Below are 22118 nucleotides of genomic sequence, written 5' to 3'. Positions count from 1 at the left end.
TTATAGCTATCCTCATCTAATTCAGGTCTGTCATTTCTATTACTGACTTCAGTTTTTAGGAGTTATAACTTATTCATAAAATTTACTCTATTGAAACTTGACAAAGTCTCCCGGGAATTCTTTCCTTTAAAGGCATATTTTGAAAGTTAACGCCAAAAGAGTTGGATATAGACCAATGGCATCTTGAGTGGTATACGGACCTATGCTTTCTTTATTAAACGAATGGTTTCAATCCCAAGCAGGGCTGACTTGTAAAAATTCATTTTGCATGCCCTCATAAGTACCCACTGGCCTGGGGGTGGGTGGTAGTAAATAGGCTGCTTCATTTCACTTTCAAGGAGACAAAAATTTCCACTTTAATACTAGTGGTTTTCGAGATGGCAAGATCAAAAACAGTTTTATCGTTAGGTTCTTCCTCCAGAAAGGAGGTGGAAAAGGGAAAAACCAGTTAGGGCCACAGGATGATAATGCAGGATTTACATTTTATTAATTAGGTATTCACCAGTCCAAAAAGTGCAGCTTTGCAAAGTGTAATTCATATATTTAAGTCATCTGTTCAATCTTTAACAGTACCTTTTTTCCCTTAGACTCTGGCTATGGATACTAAATTACTTAAGTTTCTCATACGGATTACGTCAAATTCTATCAGGATCTCATCAGCCAGATGGATTTCTCCTAGTTTCGCTCACTAGATTAGGCACACAGACAGTACCTGCCTTGATCAGAGGCATGGAGACTAAATCATGAAAATTCCTGGACAGATCAAAGCTATGGGACTTAACAAATAAATCTTATTTAGTCCAAGAACACTAATAAATTGCTAATAAATATCTTTTAAAATAAGTCTTACAGATTTTATCTTAAAAGCTCTCTGAACATAACACATAAATTAATTCACATTGTCTAATACTATTACAGTTTAGATATTCAGTACTTCTCAGAGTAACATCAAATACATGTTATATTACATATTTTATATGGAGGTGAGAGGACACAGAGAGAGAACCAGAGATAGCCAGATACTTAGTCCCAAATGAAAAACTGAAACAGGTTGGTATTATAAATTACATGATAAATGAAAAGAATGAGAACTCAGGTAGTAGCATAATTCGTTGATTCTATTTATTCTTCCTGGTAATCCCTTCAAAGTCTATTGCTTCAACAACTACGTGAACACTACTGACTTCCAAATTTCTAGCCCCTGAGCAATTTCTCTCCTGACCTCTAACCTATATATCCTACTCCTATTAAGCATCTCCAATTAGATGTCCCACTGGCACCTCAAACTCAACAAATCTCATATTTAATTCAGTATTTCCCCCTGGAAAAGTGTTCTTCTTCCTTCTGTATTCTTCACCTTGAAGAAGGGTGCCACCCATCTGCTCAACAAGAATGTCTGAAATGGAATCACACTAGATTCTTTCTTCGTCTCCACTGCCTGGAAAATTTCATTTCTGAAATAATTATTTTATCTGTATCCTTTTCTATAGTCTCATTGCCAAAACCTAAATTTAGGTCCTATCACTCTTAGACTTCTGAAACAGTCTACTAATTGATTTCCCCCACACAATCCTACCTCCCCACCCCTACTCCAATTCAGTCCCCTTGATGCTATCATTTGTCTTTATTTAAAATATTTCAACAGCTATTCCTAATCTTGAAATATAGTTCAAACTATTTACTTGGTACATAAAAGCCTTGATTTGGCCATTTCCCTGTCTCATACTCCTTCCTTTAATCTACATGTGATTTCATGTTTCTGTACCTACATGGAAACCTTTTCTGCCTATCTCTTTCAAAACTCAAGAATAAATTTAGGAATAAGTATTTCCTAACTTCTCAGTGTGCCTTAGTATTCCACTTCTATGTCCTTATAATGTATTCCTCCTCCATCATACTTGAAGAGGAACTGCATTGCTTAGTTCTGTACCTGACTCAGTGCCTCACACAAAGCAGGAGCTCATTTGTTTACTGACTGAATGAAATAAGTCAATGTAAGACAGTGAAATCTGAAGAATAATCATGGAATGCTTTAACTTTTGATACTGAACAAGCTTTGCCAAAAGAAATTGTTTCATTTAACTTGCTAATTATTACTAATCTGTCCCTGATCATATTTTAAAATAATTTATTTCATCTTCTATTCAATAAAGTGTGCTAAGTTGAAATCTTCAACTTTTAAAAAGCAAATATCTCATTTCAAACACAACTAGTCTTACAAGTAATAAACTCTTTAATTAACATGTAATACAAAGGCCTGCATTACTCAAGAGACTAAAAGGAATCTGGGTTAATTCAACCCAGCAAATACCTGTTTGCCTGCATACCTGGGACACCATATGCGCCATCAGTAGCATGTAAACAATTCTAGCTGCCACCACCCCAAAGCCCCTAAATCAACTGCAGTTACATCAGTAAACCTCCTGTCACATATCATAGCCCTAGTATCCCTTCAGCTTTATATTCAACCCAGTAAAGTTTGGATTATTTTTAATTCTTAGGAGCAAAGATAATTTAGTTATTTAAAAGCTGTAACTCTATTTCCACCTCTGTATTGCACATACCAAATTAATAATATAATAAAGAGGATCTGAAAGGAAAATATTTTTAAATGAAGAAATTAAAGTTATTTTTAGATAAAGAAATTAAAGTTATTTTTGAAATAGAGCCTATCAAAAAACAAAATTGTCAGTCGATGCCTAAAAAACAATAAACACACCTAGTCCTAACAATATCATAATGAAAATTAAGCATGTGTAATTTTCAGAGTTGAGTTTTATTTTTAAGAGGCAACAGAGTCTCTGAATAGATGACTTGCTTCTTCTACTCATCTTTTATTTGACCTCAAAGGACCATAGCTGACAGCAGGATTGGAAATGAGAAATGACTTTCAGATTCATGCTTATCATTTATCTGATGATCATTGGAAAAAATGAAAGACAAAGTTTCATCCCCTGTGTACTGAAACTTTAATGGAAGACAATATCCAAAACAAAACTATTTTAGACTGAATCTAAAGCCCATTACACTCATCTTACAGAATAAGCAAGTGTAGGAACAGATACACCACACTTAATTTTTTTAAAAAAAGAAAATCTTTTAAAATGCAGAGGGTTATTATTTATAGCCTTATTATTCAAAGTGTGGATCACATACCGTCAGCACAGACATCACATGGATGTCACACCCAGAGCGCCTGACTCAGAATCTGCATTTTAACAAGGTCCCACATATATATATATATATATATATATATATATATATATATATATATACATACATGTTAAGGTTTAAGGTTCTCTGGTTTATATAGTTGAGTAGATCTGGCTAATCCATCAAATTCCCCAGGTAATTGGTACAAAACATACAGAAGCTTGGACACTACCACTAGAAATTACAATCTGATAGGTGTGGAGTAAGCCAGACATCTGCATGTTTTCAAAATTTTGTAGGAAATTTGAATTCATATCCTGATTAAATAACCAACCACTAGTGTAATCAAAGGAATCTTGGCTTTACCAAAGTACAGAATTCCTTTAAATACCAAACTCTCTAGTACATTGAAAATAACATTTTATATATTCATGTTTCAGGCACTCTATTTTGTCAAACAGACAAATGTTAATTTATATATTTACATATAATCCTTTATAATAGATTCAATATTCTGTCCTACCGAAAAGTTGAGGTCAACTCTGAAACCCAAACTGGTTCTTTGCTTGAACAAAATACATTTGAAATCACAAGGTATCACTAGCACATAATATTACTTGTGATTTTTTTAACATGGTAAATCATCCAAGAGGGCAACTCTATTTATACTAACAGCAACTCAAATAATTCAATCAACAAAGTTAAAATAAAGACTCAAAAACATGAGAACTAAAATATGAAAAAATATTTTATCAGTTATCACTGATATCACTAAGGCATGTAATGAAGCATGCAAATGTGTGCTTGAGTATAATTAAATTAGGAATAAAGACATAATTTAGTATTGCTCATCAATAATGAGCAAAGAAGACTGATCCTGACATGATACTGGAGCATTTTGGCAGGTCACTTTACCAACAGCCTCCATCCAAAATGCATTCCCTCCACAAATTCTATTGATCACAAACTGTGGACTAGGTACTGTGCTCAGCACTCAGGACACAAGGACACAGCCCTGCCTTCAGGGGCTTTCAGTCTAGCTGGGCAGACCCAAATAAACATGTAGTTACAAAACATGGTAGTAACTGCCACAGCAGGAGAGGGAGAGGGTGGGATGAGTACATTGAAGGGACATCTACAGCTGCCTTGGAAAGACAGGGAGAGTTCCTAAGAGAGGAGTCCTAAAAGAGGAGAGGTGGGTAATACAAGGGGACATTCCAAGCTGAGACGTTGGAAAAAGATGAAGCACGAATTTGCACTTTAGAAAAGTCACTCTAAGGTCTGGTGTGGTGGGCATGCCTGTAATCCCATTGCTTTGGAAGGCCAAGTCAGGAGGATTGCTTGAGGCCAGGATTCAAGATTAGCCTAAGCAACATAGAAAGATCCCATCTCTACAAAAAATAAATAATAAAAATTAGCTAAGTGTGATGGTACAGGCCTGTATCCCAGCTACTCAGGAAGGTAAGGAAGGAGAATCACCTGAGCCCAGGAGGCTAGAGTAAACTAGGATTACACACTATGTACTTCAGCCTGAGTGGAAAAAAAGGAAAAAAAAATCACCTTGGCCTCTGACATGAAAAAAGCTTAGACTTATAAACTTCTTGAGAGTAATCAAGTCTTATTTTTCTTCAAATCCTAAATGTTTAGCACAGTCTTGGCATAAAGCAGTTGCTCAAGTGTAGATGGATGAATAAATGGGTGAATGGAATTATATATAAAGAAATTTAAAAGTCCAATAAAATTTGGCCCATAAACTATGTTCTTGAATTCACTGATATTCATTCATTCCACGTATTCTAAACATAACCAATTCTTGATGACTTTGGATGAACAAACTCAGCTTATGTAGAAAAGTATACCTTTCGAAAGGTTCTCATTCAACAGTTTTGTCATTAAGCTTTAGAACTTAAGGCAAAACTGCTGGTATCAAGTAAAAAGCTTAAAGCAAAACTATGTTGAATATGATTCTCTCCTAAGATGCTGAATATATGAGAAGCTACACAGTGAAGGTTCTCTATGAGACCTCAGACTCATCATGTGCACAGTTCCAATGAAGACAGAATTATTCCAAGACAAGCACAGAGATACAAGTATTCCAGGCCCCAGCCTAAGAGCCACCTTTCCCAAAAAGCTTTTTGCAGAAAATGCCCCAAAATAATATTTTGACCAGGAAAAAAGTCTAGTAATCTGTTATTTGATTGGAATTTCCTCAGAAATACAAATAGCCTCCATGAGACAAGTTTGACACTACAACTGCTTTGATTGACTCATCGTCAAGTCTGGTTCCCTCTTCTGATTGGAAAGGGTCCACAGTGCCCTACTAAAGTGTTAAGTGTAGGGTAATAATTTGTTCAGCCTCATCCTTAGGGAAATAAATGCAAAAAGCAAAAGGGAGAAGACCATTACTATTTTAAACCACAGAGTAAGGTCTGTGAGATGTAGTAAGGTTCTAGGACTCTGTAACTTCCCTGCCTTTGCTATCTGGTATCTGTTTGTACTGCCTGTACTTTGCTATTATCCATCCACTCATTCAGCAGATAGGAGTTACACAGACAAGTGTTACTATGTCCCAAGCATTGTGATAGGCCCAGGGTCTACAGAACTGTCCTAGTCTCTTACATAAATCTCTCCAGTGGAAAGAAATACATTAAACAAATCATGTGCAATATAAACATAATCAAAAACTGTATTCGATGACAGTAGAAAAGAAACATGAAACAAAGCAACAAGGGAGGCTGACATATTTAGATTATCTTTATTTAGAAATGACATTTGGCAGAGACCTGAAAGATAAGTAAATTAGTCAAGTGATGAACATACAGTAACAACAGATCTGTGTTTTAGGAAGATATTCCTAACAGCATGGAAGACAGATAAGTGAAGAGGTCAGTTAAGAGACTACTGCAATAGTGAAGGTAAGTGATAACAAAACTACTAAAAGTGGAGATGGGAAGGGGAAGCAAGTGTGAGAAACATTCAGAGGCAGGATGGACAGGCATTGATCACAGATTAGGGAGAGTGTAAAAGAAAGAAGTTAAGGCATTTGCCAGGATTCTAACTAGCATAGGTAACTGGAAGGGTAGGGGTTAGAATAACTGAGACAAGGAGCACTTAAGAGAGGAACAAATTTTAAAAGGAAGATAAGTTTGGATTACTGCGTTTTTTGTTGCATTTAAGATACTGGAGATCTATTCATGTGGAGATGTCCGACATGCAACTTTGAAAACAAATGGTCTTATAATAAGGAGAACAGCCAGACTAGAAAATGGACCTGGAGTCATCTTTATAGAAGTGATAAGTGATACATTGGGAATGGAGAATTCACTAAAATAATATAAAAACAAAGAGATTAAGGAAACCTTAATCCATAAAGACCTAGTAACAAAAGCCAGCGGCAAAAGAGAAAGTATTAAATTTCACAGAAGCATCAGTCCAATAAACATTTATCAACATCCACCATGTTCCAGGTACTATGCTGGATACAGGAGTATAAAAAAGACAAGACTCCTACCCTTAAGAAATGTATGGCCTACAGATGAGATACAATTATTTCCTGAGAGTTATAAATGGGGCACCACAGAGACACAGAAGGCGGACACTCAGAAGGTCAGGGAATACTAATTAAGATTAAATAAAATTATGCAAAAAAAGTTGATAGGAGCAAACCAAATGAAATCAAGACAATGCTCCTGGACTTCTGGAATACTAAGATAATTGGCTTAGGAAAGAACTTGGTTGGAAGAAGCCAAGAGGCTAAAGTGATTTCAACTGGAAAGAATAATCTATTCTTGGAAGAAAATGAACACAGATGATGAAGACAGGGGACAAGAGACAAGGGGTTTTTGTTTGTTTGTTTTTTAAAAAAAAACGTAATTTATTTTCTCATTCTACAAGTTTTGGGTGAACTGTTACAGAAGAGAGTTTGAAGCTGCCAAGTTGTATAAGGATTTGGGAAGAAACATGGGTAAAGAGAACTTATTTTAAGTTTGCTGAGCTTTATGTAACTGTCTATTTCTATCTCTTTACAAGACTTCAGTAAAATATTACAGAAGTTCATTACTTTCCGAAGGTTTGGGGCTTGTCTGCTTCTTTTGAATGCAATACTGAGACTGCCCCAAAGTTACCCAGTTATAGGTGACCATGAATATGTGGGAAAGGTAAATTTGTAAGCATTAGTGGTTGCAGAGGTCAAGCATGATGTAAAAAAAGAAGCCACCAGATTTCACATTTATGTGGTGACCTTCAAGTGAACTTTCAATTGAAATGTAGGGCTAGAAAAAAAATGCAGATGGTTCACAAAGTGAATGGCATAGGGATGGCTTTGATATTGTTTATTCATTCATTCAAAAAATATTTACTGAATGCCCACTATGCACTAGAAATGGCGTGGGCTTTGAGGAATCAACTGTGATTAAGAGACAGATTTCTCAGAAGCTTACAGTCTGATGCAGAAGGAAAACAAGGAAATAAGCAATTACAGTGTGACAGAATCAGTACCAAAACAGGGTAGAATGAGAGAACATGAAAGGCTGACAGACTAGATGGCAGTACCTAGGTTGAAGGTAGTCTACAGGTTTATTTTTTGACTGAAAGGAATTTAAGCATGTTTGCAGGTTAAGGAATAAGAGCTAGTGAACAGGGAGACAGAAGCGAGGGAGGGGTAAAGAGGAGGAGTTGTCGGAAGAAAGTCCAGTGAAGTAGACAGAACAGGGTGGAAGTGCTGGACCTGAAGCAGAAGAACGACTCTTTCTCCAAAAAAGGGACAGAACTAAAAAAAAAAAAAAATCCTTATGTGAAAAGACAGCATAAACAAATGTCCTCTACCTTTTGTCATGATACAAACAAGAGCTGACTTTTATAAAGGAAGCAAAAATGGGGTTGAAGGCTTAAGAACAGGAACCAACCCATCAATGATAGACTGGATAAAGAAAATGTGGCACATATACACCATGAATTACTATTCAGCCACAAAAAAGGATGAGTTAATGTCCTTTACAGGGACACAGATGAAGCTGGAAATACTCAGCAAACTAACACAGGAACAGAAAACCAAACACTGCATGTTCTCACTCGTAAGTGGGAGTTGAACAATGAGAACACATGGACACAGGGAGGGGAATAGCATATACTGGGGCCTGTCAGCGGGTAGGGGGCTAGGGGAGGGAATAGCATTAGGAGAAAAATCTAATGGCAGATAACAAATTAATGGGTGCAGCAAACCACCATGGCATGTGTATGCCTATGTAACAAACCTGCACATTCTGCACATGTATCCCAGAACATAAACTATAATTTAAAAAAAGGGGGGGAGGGGTAACCAGCAGCCCTCAGGGCTGCTCTCCCTATGGAATAGCCATTTTATTCCTCTACTTTCTTAATAAACTGCTTTCACTTAAAAAAAAAAAAAAGTTGGAAGCTTAGAGAAATGAAATGATAACCAATCAACTCCACTTCTTAAGATTATATAAATGACAGAAAGTGCAATCAATCAACAATTGTAGGCATGCTTTGTTTGGATCTGGGAATGGAACATGAAGTGGAAGGTAAGCTGCATTTCATGGAATTAGACAAGTATGAATTAAACAAAGGTAAGAATTAAGAATTATTAAAAAAATCACTAAATGCATACCCATATAGCATGCAATTATATATGGGCTAATACTAATACAGTCAAGGTAGCACTCCCGTGAGTCTGAACCTGTCACTATTACTTAGTAGCAATGACAAAAGCTAGAATATTCACGCAATGAAGATAGGCAACAGAAACCATAAGTATCCAGAAATGAAGAGAAATCTCATGTAGAGAAGCTAGAGAGATTAGAAGATAATGTAATAGGAAAAGAAGTAAAAGGCAAGACAGATTATTGACTACTGATAAGCCTGAAAATATCAGAAGTGTTGTTCCTGCCTTCCTCCATCATTCTCTTAGTTACTATTATGTACTAGGTACACTATGAGGCACTGGTGATATGAAGAAAAGACAATTCCTTCTTGTAAACTCAAAATACATTCCTGTACTCATAGCCTAATGTTTATGAAAAAAATGAAGAAAAAAAAAGCTGTCCTGAGTTTTGCTATTCAAAACTACATATTGTTCAGTAAGACATTAATCATGAAGAAGCAAAATAATATCATAAAAGGTCTGCAAATTCTTCAACAATTAGCAAAATGTGCCACCAAAAATGGCATCAAACTCCAGCATAAAGGTCCATAAAACAAAGACGTGCTCTAATTTAATAAACTTCTGTGTATCTTGACTTTATCACAGATGTTACATTGACTTTTCATTTAACGGTTGAATTAATGCCAAGAAGGCAATGAACATCAAATGGCAAAGAAAGATAACCAGAAGCTAAGTGCTAGAGAGTATTTCAGAAAGAAACGGATAGAATTTCAGTGATCACTACAACAGTAATATTTACTGAGCTCTTCCCTGAGCCAGGTATTGTGCTAAGTACATTATATACATCATTAAGCTTTTATAAATTCCCACAACAGAAGTACCTGTAAGGTAGTTTCTAATATAACCATTTTACATACAAGAAAATTGGAGCTTAGAAAGATTTGGTAACTTGCCCAAACTACAGAGCTAGTAAGCAAAGAAGCCAGGACTTTAACTCGGGACTTCACGACTCTTAAAAATCCATGCTTTAACTACTATATGATTGTTTCCCCAAAAGAATGGAATAATGCTAGGCACATGATGGATGCTTGACACTGTCTGTCAATGAAGGAATGAATGACAAGAAATAAAGCAGCCATTGCACAGTAAGCCCAAATGTGGAAAGCACAAATAGAAAAGCAGAAACAATACTAAATTACCAACTCAAACTGTACAGCATAATTGTGGTTGTCTGGAAACTAGCAGCAACTGACACAATGGCCTAATACGCTGCTACAAAAAATGTAATGGTTCTTTCTGAGTGAAAACTTCAGGCTGTATATGAATCTACAAAACCAAAGGAGGAATGTCATCAGGCAGTTTAGAAAAGGAATTACAGATACTGATCAAAAGACTATTTTCCACATTTTCTCAGTATGGAAAGGATGCAGCATCAGTGACACTGCATTGACATTAACAGTCAAGATCGCAAGTTGCCTTTCATTCTGTCACTGTTCAAAAGGAAGAAAAACATGTATACTGAAAAGCTCATCACATTTTAGGACCGTCTTTTAAAAGATTCCCACCAAAAGATTCCTCCTATGGGGTCCAGAGCCATGTTTTATGCCACTGACTCTGCCACCATGATCACAAATGACAGGACCGAGAGAGCAACTATCCCAAGAGCAGTCTATCTACAGACTGGCCAGCAACCTGTGAAGGGGCCTGACATGAGAGATTTGCCCAGCAGGCAATGTATCTAACTGGACCAATTACATTTCCTCTTATAGGAGACTGAACTCAAGCTATGTATGGAGGGGGAAAGTAGCTGAAAGACATAGAGCAGAGGGCAGACTGAGGCAATTACAACCATATTGAGAAGATACAGAGTGAGATAATTCGTTTTAAAGATAATAATAAGGCAAAAGTCTGAAAATGGCTAACAGCAGCAGAGAAGCAATACTTCTACTGCTCAAAGGGCAACAACCAGACACTAGAGTTGCATTGATTTTTTTTTCTAGTTTCCATAACACCTACCTAATTGAAATCTGTATGGTGAAGCCAAGTTGTACAATTAGATTCCTATAAGGCCTGGCCACTCATATCTCCCATATTTCCCACATGAAGTCTTCTAATAGACCTCCCCTTCCAAACTACCAAGTAAAATTCTGTGCTTGCAACTCAAAAAAAGAGCATAACATAGTATTTGTATATATGGGTACATACACACTCACACACCTCCAATTAGATGACATGAAAAGCTGGGTGGTGGCTGGCAATCCAAGCATTGTGGGTCTGACTTCCATCTTGCAGCATTTGTGGTTTGGACACTGTGTTACTTACCCCTAGTTAACTGTTCTAGAGAGAAGGGCCTTTACCCTGAACCTGAAGAATTAATACCTCCTACCATTACAATTGTGCACTTTGAAATTAAAAAGATATCCAGGGCAGTAAAAGAAACAAAACCAAAAACTCCTTAAAAAGTTTCTTGCTCCTATGTATATGTAAATCTGTTTGTGTCTGAATTTTATGGGAAATAAGTGAATTTGTTCTCTTAGAATCACAATAAACAATAGCTGATTAGTGAATTTGTTCTCTTAGAATCACAATAAACAATAGCTGATTAGTCAAGATGGCCAGGTAAATAAAGGAAAAATTGGAAAATTAGGAAGACATTTTGTGGAAAGTATAACTTCTAAGTCTGGAAAAGTATTCATAAGTTTCACTAAATGTGTGGGGGTTTTTTTGTTTTTTTTTTTTTTGTTTTTTTTTTTAGTCTCTATGGCCCCCATTAGCCTATCATCCTCTCAAAGCCTACCTATACAAAGAAAGGAGAATGAGGCTCAAAAGTTCTCAAACATCTATAAATGTGATGCATTGCATCACAAGGAATTCGATAAATATCTAGTAACTAAGAGGCATGCAAATGACATGGCTACTCTCCTACAGAAGTTTATGTAAAACTACCCTCCCCAACAACTTATATGTCAAAATTGAAGGAAACTACATAAAAATTATTTCCCTAAAAGTTCTGGGCAGTGGGGGGAGACGGGTTATATAATTCAACAATTTGTACATACTGTGTTCCTAATGCTTCACTATTTTTTTCTTAGAAGTATTCCTTGTTTTTTCTGTCCATCTAAAATAAAAGCTACTACAAGTCACAACTAGCAAGTACTTTAGGGTTCAGGTATACCAAAGCAAGAAAAGTTTCAACTGTTTTTAAAAACACTTTTGCACAGCTGAGAAAGTCTGACTAAAAGCCACAGTTCTATTTCTCAGAGCTAATTTATTTTCAGGAGAGTACCACAAACAGAAGAGATTAAAATCCAATATTCAAAACCTAAGTTGTAATGAAAGATAAATGCACCCAAGGTTCATTTTGGTATAACTTCTTGTCTGAACATAATATCATTACATACTCTTGTACTGAAAATGTTACCAAATTATACAGAACAGGATGCTCAAGCACCCACAGCGGGTTTTTGCTATTGTTATTTTGGCTCTTTTTTTTAATCACACCATTCTACTGCTTAAAGATTACAATGTTTGCATCCCAGGAATATATTCTAGCTACCTGACAGAAGCACTTGAATATCAGAAACACAAAGAAGTTGCACAGGTATAAGAACAGCAGCATTTGATCTGAAGTTCAGGATGTAAAGGGTCATCCAAACCTAGGGACACAAGGGTTCTCTGGTGATGCAAATTATACTAATCCCTAAACAGTGACATTTCTAAAATCATCACCTTAAAAACCCAGATCAAAAACAGTCAGGTGTGACAGCAAACTCTCTTAGCAGATAACTTAACAGCACTGGGGCCTTAGCTAAAACATGGAGTACTGCCACAAATGACAACCACTGGCAGGACTTTTGATAATTGCCGTTCTCTTTTTATCTCTTCATGACACATTCACCAAAAACATTCCTGACAGCCCAAATCGTGCTCTCCTGAAGAATCTTCCTTCCATAATTGAATGACTCCTTTCTAGTACTACATTGCTACTAGTTTTGTTTCATAAAAATATTTTGGCAATGTTATCCAATTAATATTTGCTTCATGTCAGTATTTTACACATGGCCAAAAGGAAAAAAGTAGTGTGGTAAGACAAATGACTAATGAAAATGTTGAGAAAGATGTGTTATTCTGGGGAGAAACCATAAAAACAAAGCCTAACTTATATTCGACATGCTTAAAACTCCCTAATGTCTTTTTCAAAGAAAATGAAAAATTTATGAGAATGATATGCTAATATATGACTATAACAGAATTGGTAGCAAATAATATAATTAGTTGCCTTCATTGTCCCAATTAAATATAAAATCTGCAGATAAAATTGAATGTGTAGCAATAAAATTCTCTCACCTAATGCATAAATTTCCATCTAAATTTAAATAAGTAAAAATTCTGTATTTGAATATGTTGTACAAGTCACTTACAGTAATATTATACAACATTTATTGTAACATGCCAGAAACTATTCTAAGTGCATTATAGGTATTTTTCATTTCATCCTCAGAAAAGCCTATGAGGTAAGAAACAATATCCCCATTTTATAGGTAACTAAGGCACAGAAGGTTTTAAGTAAACTTGCACAAGGTCTCACATAGGAAATAATTTATGGATCCAAAAATTTCAACAACTAATCTAGCTCCAGATCATTACATTAAGCTAACAAAAATATAATGTAATAAATATGCTTGCAAACACTAAAATGCACAAATGTAAGGTTGCACTAAGGGCACAGGCATTGTCAGATCTAGTGTAAGTCTCTTACCAGCTATGTGAACCTAATAAACCACTGAAATTCTCTAAGCTTCTATTTTCTGTTCTATAAAATAGGGATAATGAAAAGAACAGGTCTTCACAGGGTTGTTGGTAGGATTAGGTACATTAGGCATGTAAAGATTTAGCAGAGTGGTTGGCATATAACAAGCACACCATAAATGTTCATCATTATTAGCTATTACTAAGAATTATCTTTCTTTCTCATAAATACTTAGCACTGGCGAAATTTCCTAAAATAAATGAAATCCATCAATATTGAGAAGATAAAAGTTTAAGACTAAGTCTCAAAGAATATGGTAGTACAATTTAGAGATGGAAAAGACTTACCTGCCTTAATACCATTAATACTTGCCTTAATACCGTTATCAAACATTATTTAAAGTACCCTGCTATAGATGAAAATGTGCTAGACACCGTACAAAATTATCAAGACAGTCCCTGACATCAAAAATACACAATCAAGCAAAATTAATTCTGCTGAGTGGACTCAAACAGCAAAACCTCCAACTTTGCACAGTTTCTCAAACAGATGCACCTATGGTATGCTAGGTCCCTTTTGTTTGTGGTGTTGTGGTGAAAATACCTAGAAGAGGCTTAAAAATCATAAGCCTCTCAAATTTGGTGTGGAGCAATAAAGATTTAGGAGGAAATGAGCTGCATTTTCCACTCTTACCCTTCAAAAAAACACTTTAGCAATTTTGGTACTAATGATCTCTATTAAACCAGAAGAAAAAAAGGCAAGATAGGAAATGGAAGCTCAGAGGAATAGGGTATAGAAACAAATTACGAGAAGAACAATGAATTTGAAAAGTTAGAAAAGCCAAAATAATTGCAGTTAAGTTTAAGTGATACATGCTTTTATTCTGCATTCTACCATGTGTTTAATGCCTTAAATTGCTGATCCTTATTCCTTTTCAATACCAAGGATCCCTTTAGCTCTTAAAGTCAAAGAGAGGTGAAAGAACAGCGCAGAGTACGGAAGGATTTTGTCTAACAGCACAGCCGATGTCATACTGGACATATCTTAGAGCTTGGCTTCAGATCAACTGAACACCATAGCTAAATCATAATCCTGATAATCTATGGATTCCATTAGAAAAATAACTCCTCCAACTGCAAACTAAGTTCTAGAATACTTCAGTGGGTCACTGCAGGAAACCTGGAAACCTAATTTCCAAGCATCTCTATCTCATTTTCAGAAGTCGGATTGAAGAGATCTTTTGCAACTTCACAACAGGGAATAATAGCCACTGGTACCTATCTCCACATGTATTTACCATAACACCTATAGGGAAACTCCTCTTTCTACACCCACGGCCTCATGCCATAGCAAAACCACGAACTCCCAGCTACTGCATCCATTGCATACTTTAATGCAAACTGAGTAGAACAGACTATTTATTGACCATAAAGTAATATAATAAATACTTTCCTAAAAAATGTGAAGGTATACTTCAACAACTAAAGCAACCTGTGTCAACCAAAAACTTAATTCATATATACAACAGTAGGCAAAAAAAAAAACCCTAAAACCTAAGAATGGGTAATGCATACATTCTTCAAAGGTTTTCTTCTTAAAGAGCAAAGGGGAGGTATAGGTATGCATTTATCAATGCATAAACCAAAAAGATAGCAGTTGTGTATTCAAGGCATGTCTAATGAACACCTGCCCAATGTCAGCTATTCTTCATCCAACTCTCACTTGCACTACACAAACTTATGAAGTGCAACCTATACTTGTTTCTCCTCTTCCACCACACTTAGGAATGGGAGACATTTTTAGCAAGGAAGGTTAAGTTCAGTTCTAGAGGAAAACTCTTAATTGCTCAAATAGCAGCAATGGTAGATATAATTTATAGCCAGATAGGTCTTATATAAAATACACAGTTTCTGATGGGTCTTTATCTGCTGTAATCCTCATTCTAACAACAAAAGTCATCAACATATGTGTGTATGTAGCCTGGCTTCTGGCACAAACTTACTAGGCCTCTTCTCCTCAAGAGCCTTAAGCCTGAGGCTCTGAAATGATACAGCTCAAGTCAAATCAGGAAGGATGAAGACCACAAAGGAATACAAAGAACAATACTTTCTAGTCACTTGTTTGTTCTACCTTTGTAAACTGATCCTAGTTCAGCTTCTCTTATATATGCCATGGTCCATTAATTCAGCTATTACAATAAAATGTTTTCAGTCTCCCTAGCAAGTCCTGACACAGTGCTATTTTTCCTACATGACCCAAATGAAATCTTTTGACCGCCTTGGAACTCTCATTTATTTCCTGGTCTGGATGCCTATCCTGTGGCCCCAGAATTACTATAGAGGAGACATACTGTGAATGGTCCCGTAGAAACAGGTGGGCAGAGTAACGGAATTCCATCAATAGGCTCCCCTCCTCCAACGCCAATTTTTCTTTCTTCTCTATAGTATTTAACAAGTCGGCAGAAAGGGAAAGTCTGGCATACAAATGAGAGGATGCTGCAAAAAGCAACCCCAAGCTTTTAGGAATCCTCAAATCTTTTCAGGGGTTATTGGTATTTATCTGGAAAATATCTTTGGAATATGTTTTGTGTGTAGGAATGCATAAAAGATAACACCTTGCAAAAGTCAAACATATAGGTTTAATAATGTGCAACTAATGAAGATGGCTTATAAATGAAATACCACCTACACATTTAGTTCCCTAAATATATTATACTATTAGTTATTAAAGTTAGATCTGTAAGTACAAATTGTCCATATGTGGGAAAGTAAATCTGTTTTTAAATTAAAGAGAAATTATTATTCTATTTCTTAAAAATAAAACTATCAGAATATAATTCAAGTGTAGCTGCTCATAGTCACTGAATAATTTTAAATTTGATAATAAAACATTTAAGTTTCAACCAATGCACCTTTGCTGAAGCACATTTAGCTGAAATAACTTCGAGTCTGGTTTATTTCCATCACATATAGTACATTTTTCCAACAAGAGCATGTACATTCAATATAGAACATTTCCAGCAACAGTTACAGTCTTTCTAGTTTCCTTTCACAGTATATTTTAGTGCAAAGCACTGGGAAGGGTAAATGTTTTTCTAGCTATAGAATCATTTTATTAAGACCTTGTGGATCTTCAACATTTTAAAATTTTATACAAAAAGTATATAGATGGACAGGGTCCCTCCTAAGTACAGGTGTGAACCTATATAAAAACATGGTATATTTTCTGCTGTACCTTTTATAATTTGACACAAATAACTAAAAAATAAAATATTCCCTAAAAAGTACAAAGTATTGATACACAAAAACCTGCCCAAAATTTCATAAAGATAGATGTACTTCTGTTTTTTCTAAAACTTGATTACAAAAATGGACGAGGATCCATCATTTTCCAAATTTACAGTAGGAATCAAATATTACCTAAAGTGGTCCTTTAAGATTTTTCTTGGGAGGAAAAAAAATCAGGGTTTACACCCGCATCTTTGTTTTGTAGCAATATTTAAGGAAATAAACTAGTATCATAAGAAGTGGTTGTGCATGGATTGTCGGCATCCATAAAATATCAGTAAGCTATTTATTACCTTCATATTAACATTAGTAAATGTGTGGTCTTTAAAAAAATAGAAACTGAAAAATAAGGTTGCATCTATCATTAAAGTGCTTTGTATAAAATTTAAAGAAAAATAGGGGAATGTTTAATTTTCATAAAAACCTATGTTTACAAGTGAAAAATGTAATGATCCATGCATGAAAATGAACTGGAACTTTCCTGTAGTATATATTTTAGAATGAAACTTTCAAACACTTAAGTGCTGGAGAACAAGCTAGAAATAAATGGATGTAAAAATAATTACAAATATTTAGTAGGCTAAATATTTATAATGTGTTGATACTATTTTGTCTTTTGTTCCTAACATACACTCACTAGAAAATCATTTATCTATACAATTCAGATGAAAATTTTGCCAAATAAAGTGAAACAAAACTAAAATCACTAAGATATAAAGTCTTTGTCAATTAAAAACTGCTATTTCTTCAGGTTGTTGATCACTTAATCAACAAATTGTTTAGAAAACAAAATTTGTAACATTTTTGTAGAAACTGTAGACCAAACGCACAAGGTCAAGGGTGGTTAGCTGATGGGCTGTGATGACAACATGTAATGTCACAGCTACTTGAAAGTGCTGGAATAGGCAGTGCCTTAGAAACAAGTGGTTAGATGGTTATTATTTTAGTCAGAAAACAGCAGTTATAGTTGAATATTTAGAAAAATGTTTTTCTTTTTTTCCTCATAGTACCATTTGAAGATGTTTAGTGGTTCTAACACCAATTTAAAGTCTTTCCATAAAAATGAACTCCAAACCTTTTCGTACATCACTTGAAGTTATCTGAGGAGAAATGGGAATAAATGAACACTTTTGAGTTTACCAATAAAACCTTGTTTTTAAAATTATGCAACAGTAAATTACTTCTAAAAGATGGTCTCATCTCAAGTTCTCCACACAAACAAAAAAATGTGTGATAATCAAACCACAACATTTAACCTACACAGCAAACTAGTATTTTGCTTTAGAACCTGAATCTGAAACTAATTTAATACTCATAAATACATTAAATGTCTTAATACAAGGGACACAGGTATAGAAGGTAAACTTTTAAAATATATATAGACTTGAGAAAACAAGTACAGGGAGTCTACTCATTTTTGTTGCATTTTTAAAAATCTACGTTTGTTCCAAAACCACCTTTAAAAAGAGTATTTTTCGGCCGGGTGCAGTGGCTCATGTCTGTAATCCCAGCTCTCTGGGAGGCCAAGTTGGGCATATCATCTGAGGTCAGGAGTTCAAGAGAAGCCTGACTGACATAGTGAAACCCCATCTCTACTAAAAATACAAAATTAGCCAAGCATGGTGGCACATGCCTCTAATATCAGCTACTTGGGAGGCTGAGGCAGGAGAATTGCTTGAACCTGGGAGACGGAGGTTGCAGTGAGCCAAGATCATGCCATTGCACTCCAGCCTGGGCAACAAGAGCAAAACTCCTCTCAAAAAATATTTTTCTTTTTTCCAAATAAGAATTTTATTTTTCTTACAACGCACAACCACAAAAAAATCCCTAGTTAATAATATCAACTATGTTAAAATGATCACCAAAAAGGTTAGTAAAAAGAGAGGGAAAAATAAGGGTATCTGGAACCTAAGCAAGCATTGTTTCCATAAATCAAAACTAAAAAAAAGTAACTAACATATACTCCCAAGGGGAAGGGGAAAAAAAAAATTCAAACTTCTGTTTACCAACTTTTCCCCTTTGCCTGGCGGCACTATGTTAAAAGTAAGTGATAAATGCTAATCATTTTTAATTCAATTTGGGGATTTTTTTCTTCTGAGTGCAGCACTTTATTTAGCCGTCACAGATTAATTTTTACAATAATTACAGTGCCTTGAAAGATTTTTTCCTATAATTATCACCTTCACAAATTCATTCTAATAGATTTAACTTTCCTACAATTCATTAATTAGTAAACTAAGTCACTAAATCAAATTAAACCTGTGCAAAGTTAGTTAAACAGAAGACTTCTATTGTAAACATAAACCAATATAAATGTATATATTTTACAACATTAAAAGGAAAGCACTGACCCTGTGCCATCTACCTGTAACTACATTGCATTGTCCTGTGGAAGATAAGTTCTGAAGTTAACTTTTGTTCCCAAGCCACTGGAATAAAGGTCACTGAAGAGGTAAATGCAATATGCACATTACTCTTGCAGTTCCCATTGCCATGAGATATATGGAAGCAAATGTGTGTTAAAATGGAACCAGCTATAAATTATGGTCAAATGATTTTTTTTTTTAGTTCGATGGGGGAAAAAAAGCAAAACTCTGTAACTGTTCCTCACCAGACAAGAGCCTTAGATCTTGTACTTCGGCCTTTGGTTTTGTTTCCTTCAGGTGAATTGGAAGCATTTGCCTTATGAGTTTTCTTATGATGTTCAAGATAAGTCTTTTTGGCAAATGCCTTTCCACATTTATTGCATCTGTGAAGAGAAAAGTTTTTTGTGACTTTTACTTCAATACCAACGTCAGCTACTTCATACTTTTTACTAGGAGAGTTAGAAGTGCCATCATGTTTTGAATCACTATGTTTTGCTTCATCCCTCGAAGGGCCTCTTTTTGCCACTTTATTTAGAACAAAATCAATGGGCTTTTTTATAGCTCTGATCTCTAAACTGGCTGTTATTTTCCCAAGATAACGAGATGACTTTTTATGAACCACAGTTATATGTCGTATCACATCGCGTTTCCGACGAGTTTCATAAGTGCAAAGAGGACACTTGTAGAATTTAACATAAATGTTATTTCCATCTGTGTGCAATTCGATGTGTTTAGTCAAGTTCTGTTTGGAAGTAAACTGACGTTTACAAAGTTTACAGTAAAGTTGCTTAAAGTCAAAGCCAGCTGAAAGTTTTGGTTTCCTGGTTTTTTGCTGGCCACCTGCAGCTGACGGACTAGTTGATTTAGGGCTTTCAGAGTCTTGTTTAACTTTATTTTTCTGTGCTGCCGGTGTGTTCTTTTTTTCATTTGAATGATTTGTTCCCTTTAATTCATTCTGTGGAGAATGGGTGATGGAAGGGGGTGAAGATTCTACAGAATCTGCTGGTTCAACTTTAACTTTTATTTCTGAACTGTTGGCAGTATTATTAGGGCCTTTCTCTCTTTTAGAGTTTGTTCCAGAAAGAGTTATCTTGTGGACAATTTGCATATGTCTTTTGAGCATTATTTGTGAACTGTATTTCCTCTTGCAAAGGAGGCATTTGCATGCAGTTAAATTGTATTCAGCCTTTGAAGACGACTTTTGTTTTCGAGTCTTAAAAGATTTTTTAGCAGAAATAGAATCCAAGAACAAAGGTTGCCCAGGCTTTGTTGCTATATCAGGAGTAATTGAATCCCTCCTTAGTCCTCTATGAACTTCATCAAAATGCCTCCTTACATTCGCTTTTGTAGCAAATGATTTACAACATACTGGACAACTCCTACTTAATGGAACTAGAACATTCTTATTGCGTCCTTTAGAGGATTGGTTTGGATTCTTTCGTGTTTCAATGTACTTTTTTAGTTCTTCCATCTTTTTCTTGTGTACTTTTCGAATGTGACGGCGAACACCTCGTCTAGAATTGAATTCTTTTCTACAAAGACAACATATCAACTGGTGACCAAAATCAGAACTGTCAGACGTTTCCAAGTCAGCCTGTGACTCATGAGGCTGTTCATCAGATGTAGGTGCAACTTCATCTGTAACAATCTCAACAGGAGGGGGCTCTACAGTTTCCACCTCTGTATCTGTAACTGGTACTGTTTTTGACTGTTCAGTGCTAGTTTCCTGTATTTGAACTTCAGTTTGTTCAGGAGTACTGCTTGACTCTGTGACTTCAACAGGATTATCAGTCCTTGAAATATATTGAAACACTGCATTTTGATTAGTTTCTATGGGTTCTAGCTTAATAATATATTCTCGTTTGTCCACACTTGGATATATGGCTTCTAGGAGATCATTTATGGCTTGGCTTTGTTTATCATTTACATCAGGAAGGTCTGTTAAGGAAAAAACAACATTTTAATCTGAAGTAATTAGCCTGCTCTAGCCCTCTAATATTTTTAGATATATTATGAACCTCTATCTCAGAACCTATTATCAGTTTAGTTTTATAAGAGCATTATCTACTTTTCAGTATTTTACAAAGATAAAAACTAGTATTAAACTAAAATTTCCTTTAAATTCTCATCATAATATACAAAAATGTTAAGGAATATATAACAACCTGAAGGGCTGCTTTTGCTTCAAATGCTCTTAATATAAAATATACAAGCACTTAGGTTCCTAAACAATAAAAATGATATTTCATATTTTTCATCTGAATATTTTAGACTAGCAAAGGCAACTCAAAGTTCTTATAACCCAAGATTGATAAAACAGCATGAAAAATGTTACTACATAAACAAAAATGGTATTTTTTAGAAAATATAACACCATTCCTATCGATTTAATCTGAAACAGTCTAATCTAATCTAGTCTATTTGACCACCTTATGAAAATGAAAGATTTGTAAGCAAACATGTAAACATAAGTGGCATGATGTGTAGAAGTATTTGTTAAACTCAGTCCTATTACATGTCTTCTTAAAATGACACAATTTTACTAAAACAAATGATTAAAAACTTTACAGATTTATTTAAAAACTAGAGATAGTTTTATTTTCTTGTACAATAATCACACCCTCTACAGGCAATCAAACATCCTATTGTAACAGCGTTGTCTAACACTGGTTAGATTTCCTTGTATTACACTAAAATCTAGCTACAAATCTAGTACCAAATCTGGTATCTATACAAATCAAGAAGTGGTTCATTATAGCTCTTCTAGTCTATTCATCTGTCTTTTAAAATGAATAAAGTAGTGCCTATAAGAAAAATACTTTCACAAAAGTATTTCTAGAATGAGTATTGCCAAGATGAGTGCACAATAATCTAGCAAATCCATTTTTCCATTTCACTCTGTAAGTTAACTCTATAATAAAAAATAATAACTACCAAAA

General features: G+C 35.1%; 1 protein-coding gene across 9 annotated transcripts in view; it reads right to left on the bottom strand.

Annotated features, from left to right (window-relative positions):
* Positions 1-22118, bottom strand: part of ZNF800 (zinc finger protein 800) — a 66534-nt gene that overhangs the window by 27685 nt on the left and 16731 nt on the right. For 5 of the 9 annotated variants that reach the window (XM_039472973.2, XM_074379107.1, XM_039472972.2 and 2 more), the window contains one exon: positions 19425-21117. In XM_039472973.2, the coding sequence (XP_039328907.1) occupies positions 19425-21117 (1693 nt within the window). Of the gene's footprint in view, positions 1-11493; positions 21118-22118 lie in introns of those variants that run through there. The other 4 variants (XM_039472976.2, XM_074379112.1, XM_074379111.1 and 1 more) reach the window with 2 other exon arrangements.

This window comes from Saimiri boliviensis, chromosome 10, assembly GCF_048565385.1.
Source record: "Saimiri boliviensis isolate mSaiBol1 chromosome 10, mSaiBol1.pri, whole genome shotgun sequence".
NCBI lineage: Eukaryota > Metazoa > Chordata > Mammalia > Primates > Cebidae > Saimiri > Saimiri boliviensis.
The sequence above is the reverse complement of the archived record's forward strand: the minus strand, read 5'-3'. Positions and strand labels throughout refer to the sequence as shown.